The following is a 15,152-nucleotide window of genomic DNA, read 5'->3' on the forward strand; positions in this document are numbered from 1 at the left end:
GTAGGACGCTTGTTGTATGAAGCCTATTGTGTTCAACCCCTGACATCACATATGGCCCTGTGAGCCCTGCCCGGAATGATCCTGAGTTAGCCCTGAGTTCCTTCGAGGTGTGACCCCCTCAAATAAAAACAAAAGCTAAGTGGAATAAAATCAATGAAAAAGGTAACCAGACAAGTAAAAAAATTCTATCATGACTTTCCAGAGAATCAAATAAAATATTTAGAGAGTACACCTAAACCTAGTGTAGTGGTAGTCCTAAGACTAAAGTGATATAATCTAAAAAACTCAAAATATTCACTTCCCAAAAGATAACAAAATCTTGGTTTTCATGCATTTCTTGTAAAAAAACTTTCCAAATAAGTAAAAATCAGCTAGAGTTTCCAAATAAATCAAGGTTGACCTAGATGTTTTAGAAGAGCTGGAGTTCTCTAAAAGTTTTTAAGAATTCACAAGATAAGCAACACAGTCCTAGACTCTTGTACCTAGGAGACAACTGACTTACTGTTTTCATTTCTATACTTGTAATTGGTCTATTCAAACAAATTCTTCTTGGTTCTGTCTTAGAAAGTTATATGTACTCATTCTAGAAATAAGCCTCCTTTATTCGATGTTGTCCAATTTATATGCATGTGGATGTTTCCAGTAATTTCAGGATTCTTTCCATTTCTGCGGCATTAGTTGAATTTTATCCTTTTCATTTATCATTCTTTTTAATCAGAATTTTCTCTCATTTGTCCTTTGTGACCCTAGCAAGAAGTTGGTCAATTACACCGATTCTTGTCAAGCACCAGTTTTCAGTTTTACTGATCTTGGTTTCTATTTACTTCTACTTCATTTTGTATTATTTCCTCCCTTCACCTTCCTTTTATTCAGTTCCCTCCAGCGCAATGTTAGATCACTTGAGATTTTTTCTTCTTTCTGTGGTTCATATTGTAAGGAACTTCCCTTAGTACTGCATGGAACCTATCCTTGTCAAAGGTCTACATCATTAGAGAAACGTGTATATTTGCTTGGGGGGGGGTAAAAGTTTCCATACAAATCTATTTAGTCCATCTCATTGATTATTTCATTTAGCCTCAAGATTTCCTTCTAAATTTTCCACCTGCATTTTCTGTCCAGTTCTGTAAGTATTGATGTATATCTTGGATATTTATATATAAGTATATGTGGGTTTTGTATATAACCAATGTTTATTGACTAAAAATCATTTTGTATACTTGGATACTCCCATATGCTATGGGCATATGTTAATAGTAATGCTAAAGGTTAAAAATAAAAGCATCACTGTCTTTTATTAGCTTTTCTTTGGTTGAATGCCTACTGAATCAGCTATGGGAACCGCAATTCCTGTTCTTTTCTATGATTACTGGCTTGAGCACTTCATGCCTTCCATTCATTCGGATATCTGCTTTTACTACTCATGTGAGACTTCTTTAGGCACAGTTTAGAAGATTCTGCTTTCTGGCCATCTTGTCACTTTGTGTGAACTGGTGAGTTCGGAGCATTCACATCTATAGTGATATCAATATATGGGTTTAATTACTACTTAGCCATCTTTTGATTTTTTTTTATTTCTGTGCTATTTTGTCCATATTTATCTTTACTATCTTTTTTATGTAGATGGCTTACGATGGCTATTCTCTCCATTCCACCGTTTGTTGTTGCTGTTTTTTATTAAATATCTCTGCCCCAAACTGCTGTTTTGTGCTTACTATGAGGACTATACCAGTCTCTGTATCTGTTTTCTTTGAAGGGTGTGTGCTGATATTGGATGGTCATCTTTAGCTTAAACAGATTCCATCTGATCCTTCCTCCTCTTTGATGTTTTGCTGTTATCATCTTATTCTTGTTTATATTTCTGACTCTGTGTTACTCCTGTCACTATGCTTGAGGGTTGATGTTATTTTTCTTTCCCTGTGAAAGGATTCAACATTTTTTTTTTTAAGTGCAGATTTGGTGGTGAAAACTCTATTAGCTTTTGTTTATCTGGAAAAGCTTTTATTTCTCCTTTGTAACTGAATGTTAGTCCTTCAGGGTGAAGTTTTTTGGCTAGAAATTTGTATTTTTTGAACTGCAAATATGTTATTTTATTCTCTACTGTCCTGAGAGTTTCTGCCGAGAAATATGATAATGGCTTAGTACCATTTTTTTACAATTTTTTCCATGTTATTACCTTTTATTTATCATTAACTTTTTTATTCAGAAACTAGAATCTTTCCCCCTTCAGTTTTCTGATTAATCTTTTCCTTATATTTTTGATATTTTCAACTATCATTTATTTAAAAAGGCATTCTTCCTCTTCTTTCTTTTCACCTTATGTTATCCCAGTACTCTAATACTTCCTTTTCTAATGAGTTTATATATCTTGAAAGGTGACTTCAATTTTCTTAAATCATGTTTCTCCACTAATTAACTAGTGAATTTGTTTATTCTCTGTGTCAATGTGAATTTAATGTATAGCAGTGATGTTATTCATAACAATTATTTTAAGTTGTGTATAAGACTCCTAAGTTTTGTGATCCTGAAAATGATTTTGGAAGGATTCACACTGTCACTAGATTTAACATTTTGGGACATTTGTTTTGCTTTCCACTAGGAGGCACTACAGTTCTTGACTTGAAAATTTACTGCTTCCTTCTAAGATCAGCCAGATTCTGCTCATCAGGGCCTACACTACTGAGTTGAATTATGTAGTCTAGGTTTGGATGACTGCCAAGTCTTGCCAGAAGGGGCTTGGGAGAGAGGGCTCCTTTAGCAGACTAGGTCTACCCCAGCCAGCAGGCTCCGTGGCTGCACCAGCGCGTCTCTTCTTCAAGGAGTCTGCCAGTGCCTTGACAACACCTGCCCGACCTCAATGTCCAGGCACCTTCCCTGCTTTAAAAACCAACGGGTGGAAGGTCAGGGAGACTGATCTGAAGACCCCCCCTCTGCTGGAATCGAGTATGTAGAACAAGGGTCTAACCTGGCAGTTAGCACAAATGATGGGAGGAGTTGCTGCCGTACTGGGGGCTCTTTCAGTGTCAGGTGAATGAGGTCCATTGTTGTTACTTGACGACTGGAATGGGAAGGAATGGGAGTGAAGACAGACAGTTGGCAACTACACCACCTCCGCTTCACTGATGACATCGTTCCCATAACACCGAACATTAGCCAAGCAGCACAAATGCTGGCTGGAAAGGTCGTGGACTGCACCTGAACCTCAACAAGACGATGCTCAAAGAAAAACGAACTAGTCCCTGACACTCCATTTGCTCTCAATGGAATGAACATGTCCGAATGCAGCAGCTATGTGTACCTGGGTCAAAAAATCAACATGAAGAACGACTTGGCACCAGAACTGTGCAGGAGGAAGAGAGCAGTGGGGAACGCCTTCAGGAGCATTGAAGAAGTGGTTAAGAGGACGAAGGACCTACAACTCCGGGCACATCTTTTCGATTCCACCATTCTTCCTGCACTAGTGTACGCCTCAGAGACCTGGGCCCTACGCAAACAGGATGAGAACACTATTTGTGTATCCCAAAGAGGAATCAAAAGAGCTATGCTAGGAGTATCACATCTCACTCAAGTGAGAGAAGGAATCCCAAGTTCTGACCTCTGTCGATGATCAAGAATCAGAGACGCTGTCTTGTTTGCCAAGACATCAAAAATCAGATGGGTCGGACATGTAATGCGATTCAGAGATGACTGCTGGACTAGAGCTGTTACTGACTGGATTCCACGGGATGTCAAAAGACCGCGTAGCCGCCCACCAATGAGATGGTCAGACTTCTTTGTTGAAACCCTGAATGAACGGTTTGAGGCTCTTCCTGTTCCTGGAGCGAGCAGCTATCACAGGGCTACACTAGCATGCGACAGGGACAAATGGAGAGTTACTGGCGCCCGCTCGAGCAAATAGAAGATGAATGGGATGACAAGTGATACAAGTGATACAAGTGATGGGAGGAGTGGGCTTCTTCCTGCAACACTCTGTCACCCTAACCAGCCAGTCCCGGGCCAATCATGCAGACAGTACCAAATGGTGAAAGGAACCAGTGCCTCCCCAGGGCCCCAGTGTTGTTCTGGAACACTCGTGCCCTCCCAGCCCCACCCTGCCCTGCCTGGTTGGCCTGTGACTTCCACTGCCCAGGCAGCAGCACCAGCTCTGAAGCACTCGCCCCCACAGTCCGGACTAATGGACCTGAAGTACTTTGGTGATAAACTGGACAAATTACAGAAGACACATATTTGATCTCTAGATTTTATTTTTAAATGGATTTTCCCCCTACTGAAGTCTATGCCTCTATTTCTGTGTGTGTGATCAAAAATTCTCCCAGATTCAACATCTAATAAAATCAATCTGTCAATCACAGCCAATATAGTCTACTACCTTTTGACAAATGCTTCATTCAAAAACTTAACATTTCAAGGGATGGGTGTTCGAGCATTGTATAACTGAGACTTAAACATGAAAACTTTGTAACTTTCCACATGGTGACTCAATAAAAAAATTTAAAAAAAAACAACATTTCGACTTTTATATTACATACTAAGAAAGAGTATTGTTTGACAATTTGAGTAGAATAAGTCTCATATTTTTTAACTCAAAAACTAAAGTCAGAAAATTTTCAAAAATGTTTGCCCAAATGAGAAAGTGTTACAAAACAGTAAACATGAGAAAAATCTACGAATATATTGTTACAAACATTTTATTCAAAAAATAAAATATGCTAAATATACATGGTTTACAACCAAAAATATTTTTAAATAGCAATTAAATGAGAAAGGTTTACAACCAAAAATATTTTTAAATAGCAATTAAATGAGAAAGGATAGTTTTACTAACTACTATCACTTAATTTTCTTTTTAAAAACTGGAAATTAATATTTTCTTAACACTAATGAGTATTATATTTTAAGTACTACTATATGAAAGGAGATGGTAGATACTGATGGGTATTTAATTATCAATGTCAAAACAAGAAAAACACAATATTATATTTTTGTTTAAGTGACATTTCACCTAAGCAACATAAAATAAGTGTCGTAAATTATTTTGCTTAGAAATATAAATATTAAAAAAACTGGACTTACTGGAATGGAGATTTTTTTCAAATTACAATCCTTTTCCAAAAGCTCATAGACATATTTTGTGATGATCTAGGCAGGAAGGAAAACAAAACACATTAAGATACAATGTCACCTATTACTACGTTTCATGTAAATTATTAAGCAGTTGTTCTGAATTGGTATTTATCTTGAATTGCTTTGCTATTAAATTAAAAGATTCTTTATTAATTATCTATAATAGCTTACTGCTACTCTACGAATAACTGTGGACCTTCATTAAGAATTAATATTAAGAAACTCACAAATCTCGAAAGGGAGTAAAACGCTGCAGAGATATTCCCTTACCCCATGCCAGGCTGACTTCATCTGAGAGCCTTGAAGTGGGGCAGGTGTGACTCCGCCTGCCCCAAAGAATCCCAGCAGCTCAAACCTTCGGAACGCAATTGCTGCCATGCTCACAGTGGACCTTTAAAGGCTCGTCCTGAGCCCCCCACACATAAGAATGAATCCGATGAAAAACCCAAGTATGCTGGACTTGTGCTGAAACTTGTGCTGAAACCTACAGGATTCCTGGACCTGGGAATGAGCCCCCTCTTCCCATCTCCCTGTGCATCCTGGTCCCTGGCAGTCACACTCAAGAACTTCCTCTGGAGGAAGCTATGAATGAGGCCTAAACACATGCAGTTGTGCCCACCTCCCAGACCCTCCCAAAAAATAAACTCATTAACAACCACGTTTCAGAGACTCACAAATAAATCTCAGAAGAGAGCAACACACTCCAAAGATACCTCCAGACCTCAAAATCAACACCCAGTTAAAAATCTAACTCCACGCCTAGAACCTTGATTAAAATTTTAGAATTCCTGCTACTGATATACTGAGTAGCATACCACATTTGCTGGGGTGTAAGGTAGAAGGCAATCAATCTTAATTAAAATATTCATAACAAGCAATACAAAGTAAATGCCCCTTTGGGGCAGGCTTGAGTGGTGGTGAAAAAATTCGAAACAATGGTTATGGGAAGGTGAAATGGTGGTGGTGGGATTGGTGTTGAAATATTGAATGTAATAAATTATTGTGAACAACTTTATGAAAATAAAATTTAAACAAAAATATTAATATTAGTTAATGGAATTACACACACACACACACACACACACACACACACACACTTTGGTTTCTCAAAACAATGCTTTAAGGCACTTTTCCAAATTTCCAGAATTGTTTTCCCCTGATTTTGGAAGAAGTATTCTGGTACTGGCCATTGGAATATTTATTCACTCAGTCAAGAATAAAATGTCATGGGAACCAAAAATATGGCTCCCCAAAAAAATTCACATCATAATTCCTAAAACCTGTGAATACGTTACCTAGTATAAGCAATATAATTGCAGATATAACGGAGATTAAGGAACTGATCCAATCTAATCATAAAAATCTTTAGAAGCAGACTGTTATTAAAAAAAGATGAGATGTCCCCAAGATAATCAGGTCACCCTCCACAGCTTATAGTCAGTAAGAAGACCAAGGACCTACAATTGGAAATAAGTGAATTCTGCCAACAACTCAAGCAAGCAGTAAATGGGTCTTCTCTACAGCCTCAGTGCAAAGCTAGGATGAATAAGGCCTAAACATATCCAGTTGTGCCCCACCTCCCAGCCCCTCCCACAAAAAAGAATCAGATTAGGGATGGGTTTGGGTAATTTGCTGGAGGTACACTAAGACCATAAATGTCTCCACCATTACAAAAAAAATTCTTGGGTGTGGAGATTTATATTAGAATTGTTAGAAATCAGTTATGTCAAAAAAAAAGGGTAGAATGAAATGTTCAAAGTGTTAGGGAAAAAAACAAAAACACCTATCAATCTAGAGCTCTGTATCCAGTGAAATTATCCTTCCACACTGAAAGCCAAGAATGCTCCGAAAAATAAACATTGGATTTTTTTCCTCCACATAGGTCTGCTTTGAAGAAATTGTTAAAAGAAATTTATAGAGAAGTAAAATTATATAAGTGAAATATTTGTATAAATACTGTTTGTGGAGGGTAAAGAAATATTATGATTTTCTTAAATTTAATGGATCTAAGAATTAACATTTTGTGCAAAATAACAATAGCAATAAAGTACCAGGTAATTATATCTTAATGACAAATAACACAGATGACAGAAAAGTTTACAAACTAGGGGTAGGAGAAGCTGACAATACTCTAAAATACACTTACCCTTGAGGAAGTATAGCATTACTAAAAGCACTAGAAAAAGTTTAAAAAAAAAAGCTGTATCTGATAACTTTCTTGGATTTCTTTTGATTTTTAGCAGGCAATCGACATAGTAGCCATAATTAATATAAAATTAAATAAATCTATAAAGGAGGAGAAAGGAAGTAATTTGAGATAACAGACTCTTAAACTAGGTCCCTTGACTATTAATAGAAAGAAGCTCTCTAAGGAATTAAGAGTCTAACTAGATTTTTCCTATTTCAAGATTTTCTATGTAGGAATAAAAGAAAATTTTAAAATGAACCATAGAAAGAAGGAAAATAAAATCTGATATTTCTAGAATTTTCAAAACATAAGATGTTCACCCTGAAATGAACTGACTCATGACTTACTGAGTGCTTCCTCCATGCTTATAATATACTACACACATCTTAGCATTATTTCTGGTCTTCGAATTGAATAAAAAGTGAAGATGATAACTTTCTTTCTTTCTTTCTTTCTTTCTTTCTTTCTTTCTTTCTTTCTTTCTTTCTTTCTTTCTTTCTTTCTTTACTTAGTGAATCATCGTGAGGGTACAGTTACAGATTTATATATTTTTGTGCTCATGTTTCCCTCATACAAAGTTCACCAGTGCCCATTCTCCACCACCAGTAAACCCAGCATCCCTCCCCCCCCCATCTCCCCCCCACCCCACCCTGCCACTGTGGCAGGGCATTCCCTTTTGTTCTCTCTCTCTAATTAGGTGTTGTGGTTTGCAATAAAGGTGTTGTGGTTTGCAATAAAGGTGTTGAGTGGTCACTGTGTTCAGTCTCTAGTCTACATTCAGCCTGCATCACCCTTCCCCTGCATGGCTTTTGACTGCATTATACTTGATGATCCCTTCTCTGAGTTGCCCTCTCCCCAGAATGTGAGGCCAGCCTCCAAACCATGGAGTCAACCTCCTGGTAGTTATTTCTACTATTCTTCTATTCTTGGGAACACGGTAAGTTCTACCCTTACAAAGTTACTACATTTATATTAGAAGATCCTAATATAGAGGGGAGATTGTACATCCATATGGCAGGGGTGATGCTAAGAACCTTCCCAAGAGATATTTCGGGTCCTTTTGAGGCTGTATTTAAGAAACAAAGTGGGATAGAGGTCAAAGCGGTAGTAGAGGGGGTAGGGCGCTTGCCTTCCGGGTAGCAAACTTGGGTGGCATCCCCAGCACCACATCTGGTCCCCCAAGCACTATCAGGAATGATTCCTGATTACAGAGCCAGGAATAAGTCCTGGGCAAAGTCAGGTATGGCCTGAAAACAAACCAAAAATGCAGGTTCCTTTCTTGGCATCCACTAGTCACAAATCTGACTCAATAGACTACCTACTGAATTAGTAAAACATGAATTCTCCAACGTTTAAAAATAAATAACAATAAAAAGTTGGTCTAGTGAATTGTTACAGATATCTAGTTGTAATCTGACAGAATAAAATTAAAGGATGGGTAATTAGTAAAATATACTGCATTTTCTCTCAGTTTTCCTCTGCTTCGAACAATTATGAATATGATGTTTGTATTAACTAGATACATATAAAAGAGCTGAATAAACAGTTTCACTTTACCCAGATCTCTCATTCTAACATTATTCATATATTATGTAGGAAATTTAATATTTTGGGACACATTTGCTTTTAACACAATCTTTATTAAGATTATACTGGAGGGGATATGGGGGTAGAGATAGCTCAAGGAGCTGAGTGCTTGCATTGCATGCAGGTGGCCAGGGTTTGGCTGTAAGCACGGCCCCGGCCCCCAGCACAGTGGGGAGCAAGCCCCACCCAGCAGCCCCAGCCCCAGCAGGAAGCAGAGCAGCTCCTGAGCTTGACTAGACACGAAAGGAAAAAGTAAAAAAAAAAAAATCCTATCTACTTGGTGCTACTCAGTTCCACTTTGCTTAATGATAAAAATAGCATTTTAAAAACTCTGTGGCTTTTAAGAAATCAATCTTATTCATTTCATCTCTAAACAGGCAAAGTACAACTCACAGGAGATTTTTAGCTCAGAGCAATGAGTTGATTTTGAACATGTTTATCCCCAAAGCAGTATGTATGTTAGGAACATTCGCATAGTGCGATTTTTACCTTCAGGGCTGAGCAGTTTATGCTTCAACAAAACCATATTGAGCTCGATTCCAACAGGACACAACAATCCTGTAGTGTTTCTATGAGTATTAAAAGTCAGTAAATAAAACTAATTTTCACACTAATATTAAACTATGTTTTCACTTTCAGACATAATGGGGGAAATCTGAATTGTTATGTTTTAGTAAAACAATGGATACCGATGTACATCTATTAAACCAGTCTTGGAAATTATCTATTTTTAAAAATGTGTGTGCATAATTAGGTTTACCTTCTATTTTTCTCACTCATATTTTAGCAATTATTTCATAAATGACACATGAAATTTTTACTTTTTTACTATTTTCAATTCAGACTGATGCTCCACTAAAGGTCAATTTTTAACCTATTTAATGTGCTTAAATCTAAACTAAATTTAGATTTTGTATTCATTGTATTATGTATCTTTCCTTAGCCTGATTTTTCTGTTCTTGAGGATGGTCCCTAGTGATGTTCAAGAAATCATAGAGTGGCAGGTACTGAACCCTTTACACCAACTCTCCGACCTCTTTTCCTAAAGTTTCATAGACTAAGATTTTCTTTATTCCTGTCTTTCTAGTATACAATTCTATTTCTCTGGTGACCAAAAAATATTAGTAACTTTATGAAATTCAATATCAATACTCTTGATGTCATATATTGAGTAATTTCATATATGGATACTTCTGTATACAAAAATACATTACAGAAATCTAATCACAAGAATACAAATAACAGATTCAAATTAAGAATCATTCTACAAATGTCCTGTACTTAAAAAAAAAAAAAGCCAACTCCAAGAAAAACAAGCAAAAGCTAATGAGTAGTTTCGGATGAAAGGAGAATAGTGATAATTAAACTTGTAAACTTGGATCGGATCCTGGACTTGAGGATTATAAAGCTACTAAATACATTCGTAACATTGAACATGGCTTATAGATGTAAATTGTGTGTCAATACAGTATTTCTTAATTCTAATCACTGTACTGTAGCTATGAAATGCTTTTGTTCTTAGGCAATGCATAATATGTAACAACGGTAAGGAACGTGTTTTCAACTCACACTCAAATGGTTCAAGTGGCATGTAAATGACTCCCTAGAATCACTCAAGTTTTCTTTAAGTGTGAAATTACATCAAAGCAAAAGGGATTTTTCTCTCTCTTTTTACTGGGAAGACGTGCATTTGCTACCACAGGCTCTCTGTGTGGGGAGCCTGGGTTGGCAACAGACAAATCTTTCTCTCGAACCCAAACCTAAGTGAACAAGAATAGATGAATGGGTAAAGAAATAGATGAGTGCATCTGCACTCTAGCACTGTCATCTCGTTGTTCCATCGATTTGCTCGAGCTGGCACCAGTAATGTCTCAATTGCAAGACTTGTTGGTACTGCTTTTGGCATATCAAATATGCCACAGGTAGCTTGCCAGGCTCTGCCGTACAGGTGGGATACTCTCAGTTTGCCGGGCTCTCAGAGAGGGACGGAGGAATTGAACCCAGGTCAGCCGCATGCAAGGCAAACGCCCTACCGGCTGTGCTCTCACTCCAGCCCTATGCAGTGTAATAATATGCAGCTGTTAGAAAATAAAGTCATGATATTTGTCTCTACTTGGATGGACATGAGAGTATTATGCTGACAAAAATGGATCACAGGAAGAGGAACAGAGAGAATAACAGCACTCATATACAGTATATATATATATATATATATATATATATATATATATAAGTATGAGCATAATACCCAAAGACAATAGAAATGAGGGCCAGGAGGACTGGTTCATGGTAGGAAGCTTGCCCAAAAAAACAGTAAGAGGACAATTTTGAGTGCAGTTAGGATAGGGAAGGGGCCACTATGATGATAGTGAGAACTGATCATTCTGGATGAGATCTGGGTGCTGAACAAAGGTAAAGTGATAAACATGATAACCTTTCAGTACCTGTATTGCAAACTACCGTGCCTAAAAGGGGAAAAAAGTGTCCTTCATAGAGACAGGAAAGAGGGGGCGTGGGGTGGGGGCAGTAGGAAACTGGAGATATTGGTGGTGGGACATGTACACTGAGGAAGGGATGATGCTGGAATATCGTATGATTTAAACTCAGTCCTTAACTTTGTAGCTATGTGTCTCACAGTGGTTCCGTTTTTAAAAAATTCTAAACCATTTATATTCTAGTTCAGGTTCTACTAACAGTGCATGTATTTCCATAAATATTTCAATGGAAATGTGACAAATGACAAAGAGGGTGACAATAATATCCTTGCAACAAAGATATTAATTTTTTTAAACATTATACAAATCATAACTATACCTGAGGATAATTTTCAGTCATTCTTGCTTGTCAAAACTAAGATCGTGATTATATCTAATAGTTTACTGTTGCTGTCTATGTTCATTCTCCCAAATTCAACTTTAGCACTTCAGCTTACATTAAAGTTTAACTGAATTTGCTAGCAAACTCTAGGCCTTGTCTATTACACTTAGCATCCTGTCATGATCACCTCCCATCCTCACAAACCCCCTCAATGGGTAACTTAAAAATAAGCATATTCAACATGGTAACATCAATCATATAACATATGCACAATGAAAGAATAAAAAAAACTCAGTACTTACAAGTGTGACATTAAAAAAAAACTCTAAGTTTTACTAGAAGCAAAACTTTTAAAAGAAAAGCAGTATTGAAAAGGCTGATTTTCTTCAAGTTGGAAATAGACTTACAAAAGTTAAAAATGAAAACAATATAAGGATAATCACCACCATCCTTCTCCACTATATTCTTCCTCCTAATGTTCTCCACAGATAATCTTATCTATTATATTCTCCTGCATTCTCCTAGTGTTTCTTAGGATCAATAAAGCAAATAAATGTACATTCATTCTTTTTTCCAAAGTTAAACTATTAAAAAACTTGTAGTTTAGATAGCATGGTTACATACTACAGTAGCAATAGCATTTACGATTTTATGTAGGAAACAGTAACACTAGACACACAGGGCTGTACATTACAGCCTTTCTTCAGAGAACTAAATACAATGTGCTGTTTAGTATCTCAATACATATCCTCATGATCTGTTTTCTCAGTAATAGTTTCTCACTCATTTTTATTAGTCACAGAATTCTACTGTGTGGATATACCATGGTCTTGCCAATCATGAACGCATCTCAAATATATCCATTAAGATCAAGGGGTGGAAAGATAGTGTCTTGCACACAGCTGACCCTAGTTCCATTCCCACATGTTCCCCAAAGTGCTTCCAAGAGTGATCCCTGAGCATCACTGGATGTGACCCACCTCCCAATACAACCTTAAGCTTTTACAAATTAAATATAACAAATTACCATAAGACTGAGAAGCACTTAAAGATCCTGTAGTTACCTATGCTAAAATAAGATAGAGAACCACCTTTTCTACTTACTGCCCAGTTTACCTGGACTATATTCTATACTAATTCCTGCTGAGAAAGAGAGAAAAAAAAAGGAGAAGCAATAAGGTGAGGAAGGGACCAAAAGATAAAATCTCTTAATAACTAAAGTTTAATATTATTCAAAAAATGTCAGTTTGGCTAAACCTAAAACGACTCCTCTAGCATCTTAACAGTAAAGAGACTGATATGAATGGCAATGAGTTGTCTAATTAGAAGTAAAGCACATTTACCCTGGGTGCATGTCCTCTTAAGTCAGAATTACATCTTAGATTTCACTAAAATTATCCCCATCTCATCCCTATATTTTTCCCCTTAAAACTTTTTATACTTTATTCTCAGTAGGTACATGCTAGCTTTTAAAGTCTTTTGAAGTAACTGCTTTTTCAGCATATCTTTGAAATAAAATTCATTCCTCCAACTTTACATTAGCATTCCCTCGAGTACTACTCTCTATCTCTGGCTATCCTTCATTTAGATCCACTTCAGATCAGCTGTTGCCACATTTTCCTTCCACCCCGCTAGATGAGTCTTCCTCATTCTGTCATCCTTTCTTCTTGATATCATAAATGGAGCCAGGAAAAAGGGAGGGAATAGAAAATCAAGATGATCTGATTGGTTATTTTAAATCTCTCTTACCTGGTATGTAACCAATCAGCAGGAATTGCTAATGGTAGTGAGCACTAAGGAAATACAGAGAGACAAACAATAAGAACAGCAAGTAGTTGAACAGGGGACCTAAAAGCAGCCAGGAGTCAGCCAAGGGTGAGCAGCTGCTGGGGTCCACTGTCCCAGATGTGGAAGTTCCTGTTTCTGGGGTTGCTACAGTCCACAGAGCTGTTATCTACCTACACTGTTAAATAAAGTTAGTTGTAATACTATGGGGGCTGGAGCGTGGGTAGGGTGTTTGCCTTGCACTCGGCTGACCCGGGTTCAATTCCTCCGTCCCTCTCCCAGAGACCGGCAAGCTACTGAGAGTATCCTGCCCGCATGGCAGAACCTGGCAAGCTACCCGTGGCATATTCGATATGCCAGAAACAGTAACAACAAATCTCACAATGGAGTCATTACTGGTGCCAGCTCGAGCAAATTGACGAACAATGGGATGATAGTGCTACAGTGCAACAGTAATACTATGGAAGAGATCTGGTGGTTGGCACCTATTCTTTTACTGTTTTTTGGGCCACCCCCAGTAGTGCTCAGGGCTTCTTCCTGGCCTTGTGCTTGGGAATCAGCCCTGACAGGGGACCATATGGTATGTGGTGTAGGGATGGAACCTGGCTCAGATGGGAGCAAGGCAAGCACCTGCCCTCTGCACTACTTCTGACCGGGAGTGCTACTTCTCCAGGCTGACCCCAAAGACCATGGTTAACCTGCTCTACCCTGACTAGTAATGCTGCTTTATTTTTCTTTTAAACTTTTCCCTACTATATTTTTCTGGAAACATGATTTATAATAGTGTTAATGCTTATGCCAGAGGCATGAGTGTTACTGGATCACACTCACCACTGAAGTGCCAGACTGTCTTAAAGTTGCTTCCTGTCTGACCCTCCCTCGGAAAGCTCCATCCCTCTGCCACATGCCCTGCTTAGTAACCTCAGTTCTACTGTGAGGTTTGTTTCTAGTGGCCATTGTCTATTCCCTCACTTCCTTCCTATGTAACTCAGACTTCCACAGGAATAAATAAGTGATTACACTTCTCTCTACTTCTGGCCTATGGCATCCTCTAGTTCTAGCCATGCTGTAGAAAAACACAAAATAGCATCTGTCCTAAAGCCAAATAACACTCCCTTGTGTATATATCACAATTTTTTAACCACCACTTGTTCAATAACCAGACTCTTAACACTTAAAAGAGGAATATAACTACTGCTATATTCCAGTGATTCCTCAGACACCTCAAACTCTATACGCTCAAACTGAAACCACCTTTCCATGTCCAAACATTTTTCCTTTAATGTGTTTGCTGACTCCATAAATGGCATTACCAACCTAGTCAGAAGCCACCGTGTCTTAGTCTTTGCCTAAAACCTTAAAAATGCCCATCAAGATCAAGTTGATATAACACAACTTTGGCATATCTCCATCTGCTAGCAGTAATTGTAATAGAAAATAAATAATATAATTTAAATAAAATAATAACAAATACTGCAATAAATGCTATGTGATATTGGTGTCTCAAGATGTCTTACAATATAAAATATTTTTAGACCAGGTTAAACTGAAACCATGGAAAGTGAAACCTCAGATAAAAGGGAACAACTATACCATAAGTCAAGCATAAAAACAAAAGAGAATTTTTAAAGTGGTCTAGATTTCAGAGGTGGTG

General features: G+C 37.6%; 1 protein-coding gene across 4 annotated transcripts in view; it reads right to left on the reverse strand.

Moving 5' to 3' along the window:
• Positions 1 to 15,152, reverse strand: part of FAM172A (family with sequence similarity 172 member A) — a 452,093-nt gene that overhangs the window by 337,083 nt on the left and 99,858 nt on the right. For all 4 annotated transcript variants that reach the window (XM_055120157.1, XM_055120093.1, XM_055119959.1 and 1 more), the window contains one exon: positions 5,071 to 5,136. In XM_055120157.1, the coding sequence (XP_054976132.1) occupies positions 5,071 to 5,136 (66 nt within the window). The remainder of the gene's footprint in view (positions 1 to 5,070; positions 5,137 to 15,152) is intronic.

The sequence above is a fragment of the Sorex araneus genome, chromosome 1 (genome assembly GCF_027595985.1).
Source record: "Sorex araneus isolate mSorAra2 chromosome 1, mSorAra2.pri, whole genome shotgun sequence".
In the NCBI taxonomy this organism is placed as follows: domain Eukaryota; kingdom Metazoa; phylum Chordata; class Mammalia; order Eulipotyphla; family Soricidae; genus Sorex; species Sorex araneus.